Source organism: Misgurnus anguillicaudatus, chromosome 11 (genome assembly GCF_027580225.2).
Source record: "Misgurnus anguillicaudatus chromosome 11, ASM2758022v2, whole genome shotgun sequence".
NCBI lineage: Eukaryota > Metazoa > Chordata > Actinopteri > Cypriniformes > Cobitidae > Misgurnus > Misgurnus anguillicaudatus.
Genome location: NC_073347.2, coordinates 12,116,520 through 12,138,474, shown reverse-complemented (window position 1 = coordinate 12,138,474; position 21,955 = coordinate 12,116,520). Strand labels below are relative to the sequence as shown.

At 40.1% G+C, this 21,955-nt stretch overlaps 1 protein-coding gene across 3 annotated transcripts in view; it reads left to right on the top strand.

Annotated features, from left to right (window-relative positions):
• The window catches only part of LOC129415907 (poly(rC)-binding protein 3), a 31,905-nt gene extending 20,525 nt beyond the window's left edge, over positions 1 to 11,380 (top strand). The window contains exons 11-15 of one of the 3 annotated variants that reach the window (XM_055170097.2): positions 257 to 298; positions 1,366 to 1,441; positions 2,554 to 2,606; positions 7,429 to 7,598; positions 8,298 to 11,380. In XM_055170097.2, the coding sequence (XP_055026072.1) occupies positions 257 to 298; positions 1,366 to 1,441; positions 2,554 to 2,606; positions 7,429 to 7,598; positions 8,298 to 8,652 (696 nt within the window). In that variant the 3' untranslated portion in view covers positions 8,653 to 11,380. Of the gene's footprint in view, positions 1 to 253; positions 299 to 1,365; positions 1,442 to 2,553; positions 2,607 to 7,428; positions 7,599 to 8,297 lie in introns of all 3 variants that reach the window. The other 2 variants (XM_055170096.2, XM_055170098.2) reach the window with 2 other exon arrangements.
• Positions 11,381 to 21,955: the final 10,575 nt, after the last annotated feature.

The window sequence follows — 21,955 nt, the reverse complement described above, 5'->3', positions numbered from 1 at the left end:
AAATCATTTTTGGGTAAACATTTAGCTGTTCTGTAAATTATTGTGTATGTGTGGTGGCAGCATGAAATGTTCATGTTATGCCCCCTTGTGGTTTAAGAAAAACCCAACACAGCTTCCTCCAAATTCCACATGACACTTTATTATGCTAATGACAAAGTGGCTTGGCCGTGGCACACGAGACTAATGAAACAAAAGAGCTAATGGCTGTTGTTATGTGTACAATCCAGCTCACCTAAACATACTTTTCTCCCAGCAGGCCTTTGCAATTCCAGGACAGTTTGCCATTCCGCCCCAAGACGTGAGTCTCAGTCCCAATGCCTGATCAACATCATTCACAGCACACACAACACCACCGCAGTCTCCTGAACCACATCCCACCCCTTATACAACCACAAATCTCCCACAGTACCTCTGAGCCAATATTCCTGTCCTGATCACACTTTATTGTTTACTAACTTCTAACAGCTTCTATTAAATGAGGATAGATTTAATGATCTTTGTGATTATTTCTTATCTAAAGTGTCACTAACGTCAGTAGCTTCTTTGTTATTTCATATCTCTTGTCAAAATAAATATTGTAATTCAAGTGCTTGAAGTGCAGCACTGTGTTGATATTTCTCAAATATTACAGTTAAATCCGTGATTAATTCAACCTGAACTGCTTTACATACAGATTCCCTTTTGCTTAACTTCATAAATTCGTAAAAATAATGAAATGCCATTCAAAACAGCATGAAATTTACATTTATTTGCATACTCTTTCTTTTATTTTCAACCCGTCGGAAACCAGCTGTTGGGTTAAATAAACACAGAAAATGTTTATAATTAACGATTAATTGTGATTAATCTATAGCAGAATAAAAGTTTTTGTGTATATCATATATGTGGGAACTGTGTATAATAACTTTGTATAGATAGATGCATACACATGCATGTATATATTTAAGAAATGTTAACATGTGTACATACATTTGTATATTTATGTATAATTTATATTATATATAAATATAAATACTTAATATATAAATATATTATAAATTATTATAAATATTAAAAAAATTATACATGCATGTGTGCATATTTATTCTGCTATAGATTAATCACAATTAATTGTTAAGCATCCCTTGTTTATATTTGACTCAACAACCCAGCAAAAGTTAATTTGGGTTGAAAAGGATTGGTAGATCTTCTGTCAATTTTTCATATTGTCTTATTTGAAAGAAATAGACACTACATCCAGAGGAGAGACCAAATACTAATCTAACTGTGAGATTTAATGAGTCCTGTTTTGTGTTTAGATGTAATTTTCCTCTGAAATGATTCCATTTTGATTGGTTAGCTCTAACCACCCTTCCTGCCCCGCAGTTGACCAAGCTTCACCAGTTGGCTATGCAGCATATCCCCTTTACCTCCCTTGGGCAGAGCAACCCCACCTTCCCTGGTACGTACCCAGATCTCCCCAGGGAAGTCTGTATCTCCCTTTGTCTGTCTATCTTTCTGCCTGTCTTTCTCTTTTTCGATCTGTCTCTTTCCCTCTCCACTCGTCCGCCTCATGCATTCACCACCACTTTCCACTCCGAAGAAAGTGAGGGAGAGGCCATGTTGTGGTAAGGCAAAAAATCTCATCATGCTGTATGTGTCAGAGAGCCAACATTATTCAGTGTGCCGTGCCATAATGCCCCCACTAACCGGTGCTGATGAAAGTAATAAAGGGGTCGGTTAGTATGGCTAAGTTTGCCCCTGCTGGTACGTGTTGTACCAAGACCATCTGGCGGCAAAAAGAAATTACACCTTTCTCCATTGACAGCAATTTGAAAAGTAGCTTTAGTATATTCTAACAAAATGAAATTTGTGCAAGTGACATGTGCAGTAAATCACAATGTTTCATTACAATATAGTAAATAAAAAACTGGCTGCAGTAAAGATTGCAGATTTCAACTGCCATTGAGATTAATAGGAATGGTAATGTTGATATCCACTTGGGTCAAGTTATATTCTCAAAGCAACATAACAGTTTCTTACTGTCATCATAACAACAGCATCATGACAGCTATGTATATGTCAACTATAAGGCAGTTGTACTGCCTTGTCATGCTTTCATCTCTGTAATATTTCTTCGCCCTTCATGTCAATCCATACCTCCACAACCCCCCCGACCTGTTCAAACCGACAACATTTTCCTAAGCAAACCTCAAGCCCACTCTTAACAGCAGCCCACATTCATCATGACACACACACACTGTATTCACCAGTCCATAATTATTACCATGGAAATAAGGAGTTGAAGAGACAGCCTCTCCATAGATGTTTCCGATAATGCGCGCTATTTGGAAATGCTTTAATGGGTGTTTTTCAATCTCGAGCAGACATAAATTATTTAGAAATGCATTCATGTCTCACTCACTGTAGCAGCCTTAATGCTTTTATACCTTGTCTAATTTTAATGTCAGGCTCAGTTAATGTGAGCATTCCCAGTGGCACTACTGCAGTTTTAGGATGTTGAGAAAATGTTCTCAAAATTGCAGGTCCTTATCTTTATATTTCTCTGTATAGGTCTGGATGCTGCCTTCGCGACCAGTTCTCATGAGCTGACCATTCCTAATGATGTAAGTTATAAATGGTGTATTGTGCATCTTTGTAACAGCTTTTCATTAATACACACAATGAAAATAAAGGTGCTTCAGGATGCCATAGAACAGTGGTTCTCAAACCCTTTTCAGTATAGTTTTGACATTTTAATACAACAAAAAATATCAAATTATACAAAGTAGTGCTGTTGGTTAGTAGCCTTATTTTTTTTAGGTTTAATTACACAGAATTCATGATAAATTTATTATTTTATAGAACTGGGGCCCCCCTGGCACCATCTCACAAGTTCGGTATTTTACACTTAAAGTCCTGTTTTCAGATTGTTTATGATGAAATAGAACGGTATTGACTGAAATTTCGACATTTGCGGCTGCCCCGAGAATTTTAGGGTGTTTGTGTTTTACCTCACACCTCTACAATGGGTTTAATGGTGCACTGGAACAATCCTTCCTAAAATGCATTAAACTTTCATTTACAAAGACGTGAAACCCACCGAGTGGTCAGGGGTGTTCACTGGTGTGATCGCACAGAAATCGCTTCAAAAGATGCTTTCCAACAGCTGTTTTAGCATTCGTTGTTAACTTGTGGACCTATTTTTCCAAACGCCTCACACGTGTACATTCTTCCGCTTAGAGCTTGAATAATAGACACTCCAGCCCAGGTGGTGGCGCTAATCGGCCAATGCCAATTGCAAGAATAGAAACAAAGTTCCCGGCGCGGAGTAATACCGTACCTCACAGCACATCTAATACAAGTCAATGGAGTTGGCAAAAACTACGATAAAACCTGTTGGAATGCGTATTTTGCAGCGATTTTTGTGTGAGCACATCAGTGAACACCCCTGACCACTCGGTGAGTTTCGTGTTTTTATAAATGAAAGTTTAATGCATTTTAGGAAGGATTCTTCCAGTGCACCATTGCAGCCATTGTAGAGGTGGGAGGTGAAACACAAGCACCCTAAAATTCTCGGGGCAGCCGCACATGTCGAAACCCCAGTCAAAACCGTTCTACTTCATCACAAACAATCTGAAAACAGGACCCCAAGTGCAAAATACCCAACTTGTCCTTTAACTTCCAAAGAATCACAAAGGGTGAAAGTGGTTCTTCAGATTATTCAAAGGTATGTTTTTAAAGAACCTTTGACTGAATTGTTCTTTGAGGAACCAAAAATGGTTCCTCTATGGCAAACCTGTGAAGAAACCTTTTAAAGAGTGTATTACTCATAATGTTAAGTGGCCCCAAAAATATGCTTAGTCACGCTTGGAAATGTGAATGTAATTGCATTAAATAACAAAATATCAAACCAAGTGGCATTTACAAAGTAAACTAAGGTTATCTTTTTTAGTGAAGAACATTTTTGCAATTATTTTTACCCAACTGGTCCCAAGATCATTTTTAGTAGTTGAATGTCACTTGTAAGTCAATTTCCCCTCACCAACTTTAAATTTAGTTCATCACAATAAGGCTGTGTGTACACCAAAGTGTTTTACCCTGAGGCCAGCTAATTTTTTCAATAGTTCACAATGGGAAAAGCCACATATTCTTGGTTGGCAGCTGGTAAGACACTGAGCACTGTATTCAGGGTAAAATGCAGCATTCGTCAGCCTCTTTTACACAGTGATTTCAGTAAATTACCATGAATTTACCAGAATTAATTTACCAGTAAATACAAAAATGCACTGTTCACACATGCAGTGACTTTCCGTCCTACTTTCTGTTTTACCAGTAAGACATCATTCACACATCAGTATCAAAATACTGGTAAACTCGGTGAGAAAGTGGAAGTTACCTGTGGCGCGCGGCCGGCGAGCTCAGTGTTGTATTTGTAAACAATGGCGGGTTATGACTTCATATCCACAGTCTGTATTTTGTGGTTTTAACGTCTGTGGCAAACGCTGACGGTCGCGAAGTTGCTCGTGACCAAACAACACTGCGTTAGGCGATGTTAAACAGAACCTGCGTCTTAAACTGCTTCACAGAGGGTGTGCTAAGGACGTTGGCGATTCGGCAAATAGATGGTAAGCTGTTTTAAACAACTTTGGTGAAGAAATGTTGACGGTAACTTCAGGTGTGCTCGACTTTTAAGCAGCGTGTGTGTGTGGAAACGTCTGTGCACAGTGCGGGGGTAAACGCGTCATCTGTATCAAAACGTTATGATTGGCCTGAAGCTGTCAGCGCGGTTTGACGTTGTCCGTTGTACAGTCTATATTTTTTTGTTCACAAATAGCGCTTACCGGTAAATTACTGGTAATCTTACAACCTCTCTTACTGGTAAATTGGCAGCACTGATTTACCAGAAAGGTTCTGTTCACACATGACCTGTTAACTGCTATTTACCAGTAAATTACCAGTGAAGACTTAATGTGTGAAAGGGACTATTGTCACTTTTTACTCAAGCCTTCAGTCACAGTGGAGGAGGTCAAACACCTCCAACCACATCGATCAACCGGTGCATCCTAAAACGACTGATAAACAAAACAGAAGTCACCAAAGCTCCCATTGCCGCTGTTTTCATCTGTGATTGAATACTTCATTGTACACACGGCCTTACACATAGTTACACAAATATTGACAACTGGTTAGAGTCAGAGTAGTTTCTTAAAGAGCCCCTATTACAGGGGTGTCCAATCCTGCTCCTGGAGGGCTGGTGTCTCTGCAGAGTTTTATTTCAACCCTATTTAAACACACCTGATCCAGCTAATCAAGGTCTACCTAGGCAGAGATACTTTGAGGCAGGTGTGGTGAGGGAAGTTTTAGCTAAACTTTGCAGGACACCGGCCCTCCAGGAACGACTTTGGACACCCCTGCCCTATTATGTTAACGCTACTAATGTTATTTGATGTATTTGGTGTAATGCAATGTGTTCGCGTGGTTAATGGTTAAAACATTATTTTTCACATACCACACATTAATGTTGTTCCTTATGTCCTGCCTCTTTGAAACGCGTTAATTTCTACAAATCTCATCATTTTGTAAAGCTCCGTGTGCTATCCAGTGCGTTGTGATTGACCAAATATTGGATCAAGCGAGTGATGTTAATGTGGCAAAGGGGCCGTGCACACCAAAGCTTTTAAATTCGGCTGAAAACGGCAGGCGGACGTCGACTGCCATCTTTTTTTCACCCGACTGCCAGCTTTCTTCAACTGAGCGCTTTGGTTGCTGTGATACTTCTGCTTTGTTTATCAGTTGTTGTACGATGCGCCGGTTGGTTGTTGTGATATTTGTCCCATCCCTCCTCCACTGTGATTGGACGGCCGTGTCAAAACTGACATTGACGAGCTGAGCATTTCACTCAAAGTTAAATATTTAGGGGGTGTGCACACCAAAGTTTTTACACCCGTGGCCGGAGCATGTTTTCAATTGTTTCCAATGGAAGCGCAGTGTTTTTCAAAACATCCAGCAGCTGGCAGGTTTTTTTTCGTGCTGAAAGCCAGCACTCAGCGGTTTAAGCAACGCTTAGCGCTGAGCACCGAGAGTTCAAAGAGATTCAACTTTGGGTGAAAAGCTCCTTTTGTCAATGTCAGTTCTCACACGGCCGTCCAGTCACAGTGGAGGAAGGGCGGGACAAATATACCAACCGGCTCACAGCTCAAGTATCACAGCTACCAAAGCGCTCATCTAAAGAAAGCTGGCGCTCAGCTGAAAAAAAACAGCTGGCATTTGGTGTCCTCCAGGCCTTTTTAGTCGTGTAAAAAAGCTTTGGTGTGTTTCGCCCCTTATAGTGCAGAAAAACTGCCGAGGGCCGGCTTTCAGCACAAAAAACAAAACGCCATCTGCTGGCTTTTTTGAAAAACGCTCCGCTTCCATTGGAACCAATTGAAAACATACCCCGGCCGCAGGCGTAAAAGCTTTGGTGTGCACGCCCCCTTATCGTCTTTACTGTCTTATCAAATTAGATCCAGAAAAATCAACTTTGCCAGTGTGGCTTAAGCAGAACGTAACAGATTGCTAAGGTAGGGATACTAAAACATAAAACCATGTCTGCATTTGTAATCATAGAAACGACCAACAACAAGCGCTACTGTGCACTGCACAAAACTTGTGTTTGAATCAAGGTTTGAATAGTCAGTAGCAAATCCCCTAAATATGAAAACATAGACTACTAACAGGCTGTGAGTCAGAAGCGGGCAGATTCATGTTCATTGTGCCCACATCCACCAGCTGCGGAAGTAAACAGTTGCCTACAATCCGTGTGTTTGTTGTAGCCCAAGAATAGAGATTTACGTTGGAGACGATAACTCACATCATCTTAGACTTTGGGATTTGTAACTTTGCAGATCGTTAACATGTACTAACACACACTTACACACCAAAGGCAATGTAAAACCATGAAAATGAAGATAGGGGCTCTTTAAAACCTCTTGTAAAATATTTTGCATGTTTTTTCTTTTAAATAAATACCACTCAGAATATTTTCATATTTTGTTATCTACTGCAATGGCATTCATACATACAGTACATATATGTGCCTATTCGTGGGGCACTGTACTGTATATTAGTGTTTCCCCGTCCCAAGATGATTTAGATCTCTCCTTATGTGAAACACATGATTCACCTCATTAGCTTCCTCACAGAATGTTGAAGATATCTCCTTAATTAACACACTAACAAGCTGATGAGTTAAATTAGGTGTTTTATATATGGAGACATCTAAAACATCCGGGGAGGAGTGCCACGTAGGACTGGATTGGGAAACACTTCCCAAACATACTATATAATGCTTTTTTTCAGAAGTTCATGTCACGACTTACAGTACTTTCATGTCTTACCTCAGCTTCCTCAGACTTTTAATGTCCAGATGTTGTTTGCATCTCAGCCGTCTGTCTTTGTGTCTCTCAGCTCATAGGCTGCATCATTGGCAGACAGGGCAGTAAGATCAATGAAATTCGCCAGATGTCTGGTGCCCAGATTAAGATTGCTGGTGCCACAGACGGGTCGGCTGTACGCCATGTCACCATTACAGGCTCTCCAGTCAACATCAGCGTGGCCCAGTACCTCATCAGTGTTAGGTAAGACATTTAAACATTACAAAAGGAGAATATGTTTCTGTATAGCAATAGTTCATCAAAGTGGCCACGGCTAACTTCATAAACACATCATAAAAGCCTATTTGGCTTGTGTGTTGTACTGTATTCTCAAAAGCCAGCAGACTGAAATGTATATCATTATTTGTTATGCACCTCACAATTCCCTGTTACTGTCTACTATGGCAGTTTTCAAAGCATTAAGTCATGTTGGGTGTCAAGAAATGTCATTGCATGTCACATGACCAAATGCCATTGATGTCAAACCGTGTCTAAAGGGGAATGTTTAACCTTTAAACTTAAACATGGTCTGTACACATGGTCTCCTGAAGACTTAGCACATTGGTAGTGTGGACTACTAAGCCATAATTTTGGGGTGAATTATTTCTGTCTATTTCACACAAAGTAAATCAGGCATAATATGTTGGATAATATTAGAAAGCAGTCAAACACATGGTTTATTTCATCTTATCTATTTGACACTCTTTTATTAATCTCATCCACGCATGTTATACCCTTATTATTATTCCTTTTGTAACACATAACATTCCCTATATTGATTATTCTTTTCTCTATTTTTCTCACCCCCCTTCCCAATGTCAATCTCTCCATCCTCTAAACTCCCCAATAACCACGTTCCATCGCATCCTCCATTTTTGTGTGTATGTGAATGCGTGTTTTTAGTTTAGAGATGGCAAAACTGAGCATCCAGGCTGCGTCCACTTCCTCCTCCAGCACACCTATCGACCTCAGCCTCGGTTTCTCTCAGTCCACCCCCTCTGCTTCAGCGTCCTCATCCTCCATGGCTGTCCTGGCTGCCTCCCCCTCTGCTTTTAATGTCCACAGCCCTTCATCCATTCCCAGTGCCCACTATGCCCTGCCTGTCTCCAGTCTGCTTGGCATGAAATCCTTTCCTCTGCTGGCAGTGCACACGGCCGGCTCCGCGGGCCTCCCAGCCGGCCTCACGCCCTACACCGCAAAGATCCCCACATCGTCCAGCAACAAAAAATCAGAGAGGCAGAAGTTCGCCCCATACTGAGTGGTCTTTAATCTCATCAGTAATTTTTTATTTGTTTGTCATCCGTCCATGAACTTTAAGAAGATTAAAAGTGTTTTTCCCATCTCCCATTTTTTTTTTTTTTTAGAAAAAATGTTTTTGCAAACAAGTAGGCAGCGCACGACAAGATTGATCGCTCCTCGTATAGTCTTCCATTTTGTTTCGCAATTCATCCGGGAGTGTTTGAGATATTCATCTCTCGCCATATAATTTATCTGACACACCTCTTTTTTCATGAGAAACCAAAGCCAACAAGAATTTGATTTATTGGTACTATGCAGCTCGCAGGGAATTTCTGTATCTGGACGTGTGATTTTTTTGTGCTTTTTGTCTGAGTGTGATTTTTGATGTTCTGATTGCAGCAGGCAAACGACTTTGTTATTGTAACAAAATAACAAAGTCATTTCGGAGAGATTGTGATGGTCTGAATCTCATACTGATATTGCTGTTCAGTTTTTCACCCTACATCATCATAACAACCTGAACAAACAGAAATAAATCTTTCTGCAAACACCTACTTAAAACTGATCCACCTAAATGAATATTCAAATGAAAATTTAAACACTACCTATTTGTTTTGTTCCACCGTTAACAATTTTGTCCCAACCCCTGGGAATTTTAGTGCTGATTTAGCTTAGTACACATAATGCAAATCATGGCCAAAGCATGCTTATGATACACTGTCAGAAAAATGGTAAAAAAATCATCCCTTATATTCACTAGGGTGTTCATATTAAAGGGCACCTATTATGCAAAATCCACTTACAACGTGTTTGGACATATATTTGTGTTGGCAGTGTGAACACAACCACCCTACAATAAAAAAAAAAATTTCCACTCCTTAATTTATAATCCCCATTAAACCAAAGCAGTCTCATTAGACATGTTGTTTTGATTCTCTTGTTAATGTGATGTCACATTGTTAAAGCTCCTCCCACAGCGACTGACTGACTGTTTAATTTTACCAAAAAGCTTTTCTAAATGTGTTTGTTAGCATGTTGTAACACTAATGCAGCTAAATATACTATTGTCTCAGACTGTATACACATGAATCAGATCTATATTTAAAGTAAAACATATTTTCAATATTTTACTATGTTCTTAGACAAATTAATAATTTTCAGTGAATGCACTTGGTCTTTGTGCAGCGCGTCATGAATGTGTTGGCGTTTGGCCTGGCCCCATTCATTCCTTGGGGTCCGGGCAGGGATGAATTTGGAGGCCACCAAACACTTCCATGTTTTTAACATCATCACTACCGACTACTTCCCCTCTCGCTCAAACTTCCATCAATATTACTGCGCCTGAGTCAAAGTGCTGCAAACTAATTGCTCTTCCGCCACACAATATAGTTCCCGTTTTATATCCGTTTAGAAAATACTTTTACATACTTACTAGTCTTTAAAAAGGGAAAGCATGGAGGTGTTTGGTGGCTTCTGGGTTCGTCCCTGTTTGGATCCTGGGGAGTGAGTGGGGCTGGGCTAAATGCTAACACATTCATGGAGCGCTGTGCGAAGATTGGGTGCACGCATTGAGTAAAGATAGATATGTATTCATTTGTCTAAGTTGAGGTAATAACATAGTAAAATATTGAAAAACTGTGGTGTTTTCCTTTAACCAAAAGCAGTAGCTCATTTGCATTTACACAAATGAAAACAACGCTTTTTCGCTCCCACGAAATAGGGGCATTTTGGACATGCTATAGACGGTTTCAGCAGTAACAACAAAAACAAGTGGCTTTCGTGGTCCTCACGTAACTTCCGGTAAAGTCTGCTAAGAATAAATAACAACAAAGTACTTTAAACGTAGTTTATTTATATAACAAGCAAAATAACCGACACATAGATTACCTAGGAAACCAAAACATTTGGTATTTGTTCAAGAGTTCAGTTTAGCAACTAGTCAGACAATAAAAAAACCGAAACTGGAAGTAAAGTTCAGACTAGACGCGTATCGCGTCACCACACGTGCGTCCGATGAAACCGTCTATAACAAATGATCTGTGGGGTATTTTGGGCTGAAACTTCACAGACACATTCTAGCCACAACTGAGACGTATATTACATCTTTTAAAAATTGACATAATATGTGCCCTTTAATACCCCAGAGGTACAGAAATATATACATATCTGTAACTGAATGGTACATATAAGGACCTTTTTAAGGGATTCTGCCCCGGTGACAGCTTTGGGTAATTTTTTTTTTACCGTGTATGCGAGTTTAAGTACAATGCAATGTATGATAATTTACATTTTTTGTTGATCTAAAACAAAATTAAATAAAATGACAAACAAACAAATGAAAAAATAACATTAGAGCCATGCATGTCATATCACTGACAACAATTTGATTTGTTTACTATCTGATTGTGTGTTTTCTTTCTAGGCTGTCCTCAGTGATAGCAGGTCTGTAATGCAACCCTTGCTGTTTATCATAAATCTCTGATTGGATAAAGTCATGAAATGGATATGTATGGACTCAAATAATACTAAAGAACATGGCTTTATAATAAAAAATGCTTTTTTTGATAAACAGATATACTGTAAATGTTGTTCTTTTATAACATTTCAATCACATGATTTGAGCTTGTTTTTAATGTACTGTAGATTGCTGTACACATTTAAATGTTGTAATTTAATGTATGAAACAAATCCATGTATTGTTTAAATTAAATGTATAGATTAAACACTGGCAGTTTTTTAGTATTGTACAGACGTTTTCTCAGTTTCATTTTTATATCCAACGACTTCCCAACACTGAAATAATCTTCGAGACGATGACTAAGCAAACCTGCTTATATTTCTAATGTCCTCCGTTACCCTTGCATTTCAGTGCCCGACCTGTTGTGTTTGAAGTTAAAGGTAAGAGCAAAGGAAATTTTTATGCTTCTGTAAACGCATGCCCACGTTGCTGTGGGTCTTTCAATAATACATGCTGTGCTTAAAACAGGGTTATTTTGGTTAAAGTAAGCTAAAGTAAAAACCGTACAGCACGTGGCCCAATGGGGAAGTTTGTTGCCATGCACTGTGCATGATTTATATTTGTCTCCAGAAATCATATTTATTTTAGAGAGCTTATTTTGTCCTGCTTACCTGTCATTTATTTCTGATAGATGTCTGCTGTTTTTGAAAATGCCATCAGTACATCACTGATGTTAGCAGTGGAGAACAGACATTCTGACAAGCTGAATGTTATTCATCTAATTTCGCTCCAGAACATAACATTCCCATTGGATACATCAATGCCACTGGCTTTTATGAAAGCAGCATTCATATTCATAATAAAATTCTTCCAATAATAGCCATTATATCTGGGTAAAGCTTTTCAATATAAAATTGCATGTTTTGTCATAGCACAGTGCAAGCAATAACAATTTGGGGCAGTAAAATGCATTATAATAGGTACTTGAACTTTACAATTCAGGTTTTAAATCTGCCTTTTTCAAATGTTTTTTGACTTGTTTTTCTGTCCTAAGACAGACCTCAATGAATATTAATAGTTTGTTCGAACGTTCTACCCAGCAGAAATGTCCAGGGGACAACAAACTTTGTTGTTCTGGCTAAACTGCCATGAACTTTGCGTTACCCTCGAATACCTTTTCACAGGTACAGCTGGGACAGGTTTTCTCCTTTAGGTTGCTCAATCATGCATGTGCTCTGAGTGAACCATTACCACCCTGTCACTCACTGCATGCAGAGCCCTTGTTCTGTTCTTAAGGAGCAGCGGCCCCATTCAACATTGATAAAACACAATTCTGCTTTCCAACAAACACTGCAAAGCCATACGAATCTGACCTAAACCCTGCTGCTGAAAGATCTGAATCAGGTCTGTATGTTCCGAGTGTGGCCGAACTGGATCAATTCCTAATGGGAATGGACAAGTCAGAAGCAAAACTCCTCTCTTTTGTGTGATGGGGGTCGTGTGAGTGCCAACAGCATGCGCTCTGTGATGTGGTGAAATGTAGTGTTGCGGACATATCTGCCTGCCTCTTTGTTAATGTTGAATTAATGATTTTCCCCTCTCACCCCATCAAAAGAAGATGATGGAAATGGCTTCGACCGACCCTGAATAATCAATTATATTAATGCAGCTTGTGCTGGATATGAAGTGCATTATAATCTAGCCTCAAGCACCACAATCTCTCTCTCTATTTACTTAGCTATCAAACTAAGTAAATAGTCATCATTTTTAGAGATGCACAGATACATCGGCTGCCAATATTCATCCATTTAAAACCATTGGCATATTGGCTATAGCATGAAAACATGATTAACTTATGGGGTGCTTTTCCGGACAGGGTTTATCCTAGTACCAGACTAAAATGCATCTTTGATTTGCCTTAATTTAAAGATCTTGCACTGATCTTAACATTTATCAGATGCACACGAGTTATGTTTTTGTAAGGTATGTTTGTAAAAACTACTTAAATGTCTTAAAGGGGACATTTTACAAGACTTTTTAAGATGTCGAATAAATCTTTGGTGTCCCCAGAGTACATATGTGAAGTTTTAGCTCAAAATATCATATAGATCATTTATTATATCATGTGTAGGTGTGTGCAAAAATGTGCTGTTTTTGGGTGTGTCCTTTAACATGCAAATGAGCTAATCTCTGTACTAAATGGCGTTGTTGGATAGTGCGAAAATAACCAAAGAGTTTCTATGTTTTTCCTATTTAAAACTTGACTGTTTTACACAGCCAGGGGCGTAGCACAAGGTCCCAGGCCCTATGCATAGGCAGTCCTGATGCCCCCCCCCATTTTTCCATTTTAGTTTTCTAATCACTGCATGAACAAACTGTATGATAACCAAACAAGACTTTATTCAGTCATATTTTATTTTGCTGAATGAACAAGACATTTCATTACTTAGAACATTTATTTTTATTATGCTTTATTAAAGGCATAAATTAAATCTGGAGAAAAATTATTTGGAGAAAAAAGGCAAAACGAAACAAATGCTATTGCTTACATGCTATAGCTTACTCAAATGTATAGCTTATACTGAAGTTTATTGCCCAGTAAATGCCCATTAGCATTTATAATATTATGTTGACATGATATGTAAGCTACCTATGACACTGATTATTAGTAGGGGTGGGACTGTGAGACTTTAGATAGTTTTACTTATACAAAATGTAGTCCGTCAAACAGTTATTTAGCTAATACACTAACTTTACATTTTATCTGACATTAGTAAATGAAAATATCCATGTACAATAAAATATAGCCTATTCCAGACCACTTCCAGACAGTCGAAAATAGTCCCCTTAGTAACTTTCAATAGCAGGGGACTATTTTTGGGCATTGCGTAATTGTCACGGCTAGTCCGTGTCATGTCTTGTCTCTGTTCCGATTGTAATCACCTGGACATTCATTGATTAATTACCTGCCTCATCACACCTGTTTGTCATTTAGTCTGTGTGTATATATACCTCTGTCTTCTGTTTGCTCACTGCTGGATCATTGTCATTGATACCCTGTCTGTTCCTGTGTTAATGTTCCTGTGTTCCTGCCTTCACCATGTCTGCCCTCGTGTTTTTATTATTAAATGTTATTTATTTTGAACCTTGCGTTTGCGTCCTGTCTCTCCAACCCTGTCGTGACAGAATGATCCAGCCCAACTGGACGCAGCAGGTTCACGGAGGACGGCTCCCCCAGGAGTTTCGTCGAGGGGGAGTAGTGACATCGGGGTTCATTCCCCATCAGCCCCGATGTCTCTTGGGGACCACCGTGAGCGATCGCTCACTCCTGCGGGCCTGCGGGAGGAGGATCGGCCCAGGCGGTCCCCCAACGGTTGAGTCGTCGTCGACGGTCCCTCGGAGGACCACCATCCTGCTCGCAGGGGTATCCGGAACGGACCACGCCCGATCATTTCCCCGGGGTGGCTACCGAGGGTCTCCGTTTCCGCGATGGGATGGGAGATGATTTCCGGGGGCATCTGATCGTCGACGATTCCCAGGAGGGGGGTAATTCGTCTGCCTCGGTTCTCGGAGCGATCGCTCCGGTTCTCCTGGCGCAGTCCGGCCAACCGTCCTGTTGGTCTCATCCCGCCGGCTGCCGGCTTCGCCAGGGTCCCCAAGCCCTCCACCCCTCCCTTGGACTCTCGCTACCAGACTTTGTTTTGTTGTGTTTTATGTGAGTGTCTGGTAGCCACTCGTAGAGGGGAGGGTAATGTCACGGTTAATCCGTGTCATGTCTTGTCTCTGTTCCGATTGTTATCACCTGGACATTCATTGATTAATTACCTGCCTCATCACACCTGTTTGTCATTTAGTCTGTGTGTATATATACCTCTGTCTTCTGTTTGCTCACTGCTGGATCATTGTCATTGATACCCTGTCTGTTCCTGTGTTAATGTTCCTGTGTTCCTGCCTTCACCATGTCTGCCCTCGTGTTTTTATTATTAAATGTTATTTATTTTGAACCTTGCGTTTGCGTCCTGTCTCTCCAACCCTGTCGTGACAGAATGATCCAGCCAAACTGGACGCAGCGGGTTCACGGAGGGCGGCTCCCCCAGGAGTTTCGTCGAGGGGGAGTAGTGACATCGGGGTTCATTCCCCATCAGCCCCGATGTCTCTTGGGGACCACCGTGAGCGATCGCTCACTCCTGCGGGCCTGCGGGAGGAGGATCGGCCCAGGCGGTCCCCCAACGGTTGAGTCGTCGTCGACGGTCCCTCGGAGGACCACCATCCTGCTCGCAGGGGGATCCGGAACGGACCACGCCCGATCATTTCCCTGGGGTGGCTACCGAGGGTCTCCGTTTCCGCGAGGGGATGGGAGATGATTTCCGGGGGCATCTGATCGTCGACGATTCCCAGGAGGGGGGTAATTCGTCTGCCTCGGTTCTCAGAGCGATCGCTCCGGTTCTCCTGGCGCAGTCCGGCCAACCGTCCTGTTGGTCTCATCCCGCCGGCTGCCGGCTTCGCCAGGGTCCCCAAGCCCTCCACCCCTCCCTTGGACTCTCGCTACCAGACTTTGTTTTGTTGTGTTTTATGTGAGTGTCTGGTAGCCACTCGTAGAGGGGAGGGTAATGTCACGGTTAATCCGTGTCATGTCTTGTCTCTGTTCCGATTGTTATCACCTGGACATTCATTGATTAATTACCTGCCTCATCACACCTGTTTGTCATTTAGTCTGTGTGTATATATACCTCTGTCTTCTGTTTGCTCACTGCTGGATCATTGTCATTGATACCCTGTCTGTTCCTGTGTTAATGTTCCTGTGTTCCTGCCTTCACCATGTCTGCCCTCGTGTTTTTATTATTAAATGTTATTTATTTTGAACCTTGCGTTTGCGTCCTGTCTCTCCAACCCTGTCGTGACAGTAATATCATTGTGTCTCCTGCAGCCATTACAGCACCAAAGTCCTTTATTATTATGGCAGAATGAGAGTATAGTTCCTAGCCATATCTGCCTAGAAAATAACACATTTTTATTTACTGGCAGTCTTAGTACACGATTTAACTACAGAAGAGTTAAGTTTTAAATAGGAAAAATATTGAAACTCTTTATGTATTTTTGAGCCAGATGCTAATGGTCTAATCAGATTCAATGGATTGTGCTAAGCTATGCTAAAAGTGGCAGCGCCAGACCCAGAGTTCGGCTGAATGAATTCCAAAACGGTAAAAATCAAATGTTTAACTCCAGGGGAGCTGGAAAATGAACATATTTTTTTTTTTTAAAGTGGAGTGTCCCTTTAAGGGCGGTATTATCCTCTTCAGACATCACCATGGGAGCCAAATTTCAATAACCAATTTTTTCACATGCTTGTGGAGAATGGTTTACCAAAACTTAGTTACTGGGCTGATCTTATTTACATTTTCTAGGTTGATAAAAGCACTGGGGAGCCAATTATAGCACTTAAACATGGAAAAAGTCCGATTTTCATAGCATGTCCCCTTTAATATAACCTTGGGTTCACACCAGCCACGTTTGAGGTGTCAAATTCGCGTCTACCGTGTCTAGTTTGCCGCTTGAACATTTTGAGTTTACTCGCTTTATTCGCCAGTGAAATTCTAGTCATCGAAACATTCACGTGGGAGGGGCTTCTGCGACTCTGCTTGCATCCTGTAATCACATCACTACTAGAGGAAGCTCCTGATTGGTTAACGCAGCGCGTTTTTCTGCCAATGTTAAATTTTTTCAACTTGTGTGCAACGCTCAATTCGTGCAAACTAGTTCCTAGGCGGAATCACGTCTACCACGCCGTGCTAAATGCCTCATTCGCACAGCAAGACCTCCAGACGCGCGTCAACGCGTCTTCACATTGACTAATGCTACGTACACACCAAACGTGGGTCATCGCGTTACTCGCTCTAGATTACTTGCAGGATTTAACTTTGCGTCATGTGAATTTTCCGCTCAAGTTGAATACTTTCAACTTTGGCGAGGACGCGTTTGAGGGGAATAGCACGTGTTTTCACGGCAAACGCGCCGCCCATATCGCGTCATTCGCATCGCCCCACGCAAGATTACATACTTTGTATGTAATCTACTCAAGCAAATCGTTGAACTCGCGTCTGGTGTAAACCCACAGTAACGGTACATTCACACGGGGTGTAAGCGTTGAGGCTCAACTTTTCAAGCGGCAACGCGTGCGTCAGCCAATCAGATCGCCCTATGTAAATAACCTAGGCAGAGCCAGCCAATTACGTTTATGGAGCATGTGTTGCGGCCACTGTGATTCGCCGTTGGCCACGCTTCAGACAAGCAAGCCTTCCGTCAAGCGTTAACGCTTTTGCCCTGTGCGAATGTAGCCTACCGTTAACATTGAAATCACTTGCGCTTGACACCTCTACCGCGGCTGGTGTAAACGCAGCATTAGACATAGTGCTGGATCAATCTAAACCCTGTCCAGTAAACTGCTCCTATATATACTAAGTATGTGTGCATTCCTAATAATTTCCCCCTTATAATTTTCCATATTTTGTAAATAGTTTAATTGCAATATTTTAGGTGCACGGTAAGTTTACGTTATATAAAAAACAATGTTTATGTGAATGTCAGGTGTTGCCTACGCTGTGATGACAAATGTCCCCACAATCATAGATCGTGGACACCAGCCAACAGTCCCCACTTATTGTCTTCTGATTTTACTTTGTTCCCACCCACCCACACACACACACACACACACACACACACACACACACACACACACACACACACACACACACACACACACACACACACACACACACACACACACACACACACACACACACACACACACACACACACATACTTAGTATGGATACCATTACAGTGCAGCAAACAAAAGCAATCGATGCGAGCTGGCAAGTCATGGCAAAAAAAGTTTAATCTCCAAGTGCATTTTTCATCAGGTTTGCATTTGCACATTCAAATTTCACTTTGTCCTCTGAATCTCTTGAAGCAAGGCCAAAACAGTAATCACACTACGCATCTTACAAAGCAACTTAAAATGGATAGGCTGTGCCATAACAACGTGCACGAGTGATTAATCATATTGCGAGTGGAGTACGAGAATGTGCCATCTGCTGGTCGGAAAGGTGACGCACTATTTTCATCAAACTCCTCAATATGTGACGTTATGTTTTTGTCACAAGAAGCTGAGGAGTCCACTCCTTTCTTTCACTACTCCAGAAAGCGCCGTGGAGACTTTCACAGTATGGCAAGCCAGAAAGTCCACATTTACGCAATAAACGAATCGCGTTTGCATGCAAACGCCGTATTTAACGGCGTTTAAAACAGAATTTGCGCCGCTAAATACGCCGTCGGGATTCCAAACGCCGTAAAAAACGCGCGAAAATCGCCAACAACGCCGTTATTTACGGCGTTTTATAATCCGATCAATGACGCCGTTTTGTGACGCCGTTTGTCTTGCCATATGACGCCGTAAATAACGGCGTTATCTCCTCCGAAAGACGGCGTTAAAAGCGGCGTTTGCTAGTGGTATAATGAGCCCCTCCCATCAATTTCCACAGCCAGTAGGTTTGAACCGTTCTCACCCAATCAATGATGAACTGAGTCAGGCAAGAGCAATTGGTTGCTGATCATTCATGATGAAATGGGTGTTTGGAGATTGCATGCATGCGCAGCAGGTCATGGATGGGCAGTGACTTGTAGTTTTTCTCTAACGTTGTTACTAGGATTGGATATATGACTACAGTAGCTTAAGGAAAATACTGCATCTCTGTATCATGTTAAAATAGCAGCGGTAATAACACACTAACCCCATTGTACGTTAGGTGTCCCAATTATTAAGTAAATACCTCGACAATAAGTAAGGGGTTGAAATATTTCACAGCTTTGAATAAACATGAAATCCCACGTGGTGTAACAGAGGCCAGATAAACTGTATAAGTCGAGTTGTCATGAACTGGCTCGGTTGGTCTGGTGGTTGGAGCGTTCGGTTCATAAGCCGAAGCTGCTGCGGTTCAGGTCCGGTGTGGAGCGGATTTACATTTTTATAATTTTGTTTTGTTTATCAACATCGCTTATTTTTTAATGGCTGTCAATAAAAATGAACGCATAGAATAACAGATTTTTAATGTTCATGCAATTTAACACATTTCGTATATAGTCTATAAGTGATATTTCAAAAATATTTTATGCAAAAGTGAAAAAGTGACAACAGTGCAAAGTGTATAAAAAACAGACTAGAGAGCAGACGTTTCAATCCATGCTTTCTTAAGTGCTCATCATGAAGTGTGCGGACAATTCCTACTGGACTTAACTAACTTTTTGTTCTATCCGAGTCATTTTTGTTCATTTTGAGCGCATTGTACTTGAAAAGTAATTTAGGCAAATTCACTAGGCAAAGCATAGTTGATGTGTTTATATGTATGTTATATTTATGCATATTTAAAACCACCGAAATTACGGGAATACCCACACCTGCGCTGACTTTCTTGGACGAACGGCCAGCGGGTGTGCATGTTTCTAATAATTTGATCGACTGCTTTTCCGTTTAGGCTATATCCACCGCCATATGCTGGTTCAAGACAATTGTAAGATTTTTGGAATTACATGCTTTTGTTGGTATTGCTTTTTATGCATCTCAAACACCATAGGAAGCCATTTTTTACTATAGCCAGCTGAATTATCGCAGAAAGTGGTTGGAACAATTATCAATTTGCTAGTACCAACTTTTACCTAAATTTTACCAAATACGTTTTCCTTCTTTGTTAATTTATGTTTAGTCATTTAAATTGTATTTTCCATTAGAATTTTAAATATATTATATTAAAGTAATTTAAACAAATAAGCATAGAAAACGACAATAAATAAATATAGCCTACATTTAAAACATTACATTATCGTCATTGCAGGAGTGTAATTTGCTAGTTGTCCTGCAGGTGACCTTGTAACACTGTTGTCTTACGATGCACTTATGAATTAACGATTACTCCAGACCACTCGTAGATTGACAGCTGGCCCGCCCAATCAGAAATGTAAAAAATACTACTCTGTATAGTTAGACTACTTTATGTGGTGTATTTTATCTATTGCATGTTATGTTGAAAACAGTAAAATTATAAGTAAGCCTGATAACTAAAAACTATTATAAAGCAGTTGAATGTTGCGTTACATTATGGTTAATGAGAAAAATATTCCCGAGCAGCTTTCAGCCATGATCACTTTGAGAACTTTTTTGCAAGCAAGTGGAAAACGTATTTTGAATAACAACACGTTATAAATATGTGCTGCGCGCTTTCCTCTCAATAACATAAACACACAACAAATATGACAGCGGGGTAAAAAATAGAAAGAAAACATCTGATCACAGTGATGTTGTTTGATAGCCTATACCGAGAGCAATACCAGCTCTCTAACTCAGCACTATAAGTCACGCCACGTTTTTTGCTACACTTTATACAATATAGCCTATTGCTTTTAAGCAACAAATAGCCTATCATAACAACCTATAAGCCTACTGTGTAATTGAGACATTAATTTAAGAAATGCATTAAAAGAAAGACGTGTAGGCTGCGGAATTATAGTGGGTTCACTTCAATCCACACCACAGACGTTCTTGGTTTGCTTCTTATTTATTAAATCGAGGCAATTGTTTGATCAAACATTGATTAATATTAAGATACAATTTATACAAAACGAAATTCACTTTAAAGAAAGTCTTTCTACAAAACAAACCTATGCAGGACTCGCAAATTTGCTACCCCGAAGTCCCGGGGGTATGGCGAATTCCTGTCGGGCTAAAAAAAATTTATGCGCCCTGGCCATCGGGCGGAGGAAAAAATATTGTAATGTGTTTGCATTCTCTCAGATTTAGGTAATTATATTGTATGTAATTCGGCGTCATCTTGTTAGTCATTAATATTCTCACTAACAAGTGAAACTGTCAGGAAATGAAGTGAACTGGATAGAATTAAACCCATTATACCTTTCGTTCACGTCTGATATGCGCGCTCCTCGGCTCCGCTCTTCACGAGTAGGCTTGCTCTTGTGCTCATCAAAAAGTATATTAAATGTTTCTTTATTTGTCATTTCGTTTAACCTCAGAGTCATTATTGTAGCCATTCCCTTTTTCTTTCTTTATTTAGTAAGTTAACTTAAATATGTGAGAACGAAAATATATTTTTAGTAGGGCTGTCAATAGATTAAAAAAATTAATCTAGATTAATCGCATGATTTCATGAGTTAACTCGCGATTAATCGCAAATTAATCGCACATTTTTATCCGTTCTAAATTTACCCTAATTTAACACTTGTTAGGTTTTTAATACTATGATCATATATACATATATAGATGCTTTATGCAAATGCATGTTAACAACAGCCTGTTTACATTTTTAACAGAACCATCAAGCCATTGCTTTGTATATGCATTTTCCTTTAAGAAGAATTTTCTTTTTCTTCATTTTTATTTGATGCTACATCATTTGTGACATGTGCTGTAGAAAATTAGCAAATTTTCAAAAAAATGGTTGTTCATATTTTGACATTCTCTATTAAAACATAGAACAATGCATGATTTGGTGGAATATAACAAAATATGACAGAACTACACCTGTTTGAAGTTGAAAGAGTCAGCAAAGTTAAATTACCAGAAAAATTACCACATCCATACATTAAATTACCACATCAATACCTTCAAATCACTGATAAAACTATAAGATGTAGCACACACAAAGCAAAAACATCATCAATATATGTTAAACTTTTTTTCTTTTGTTTGATTGACATTGTGACAGACTGCTTAAAATCTAAGTGATCTAATATGATGTTACACATCAGATATTTTTACCCAACAGTTAACCAAACATTTACTTAAGACATAACAGAT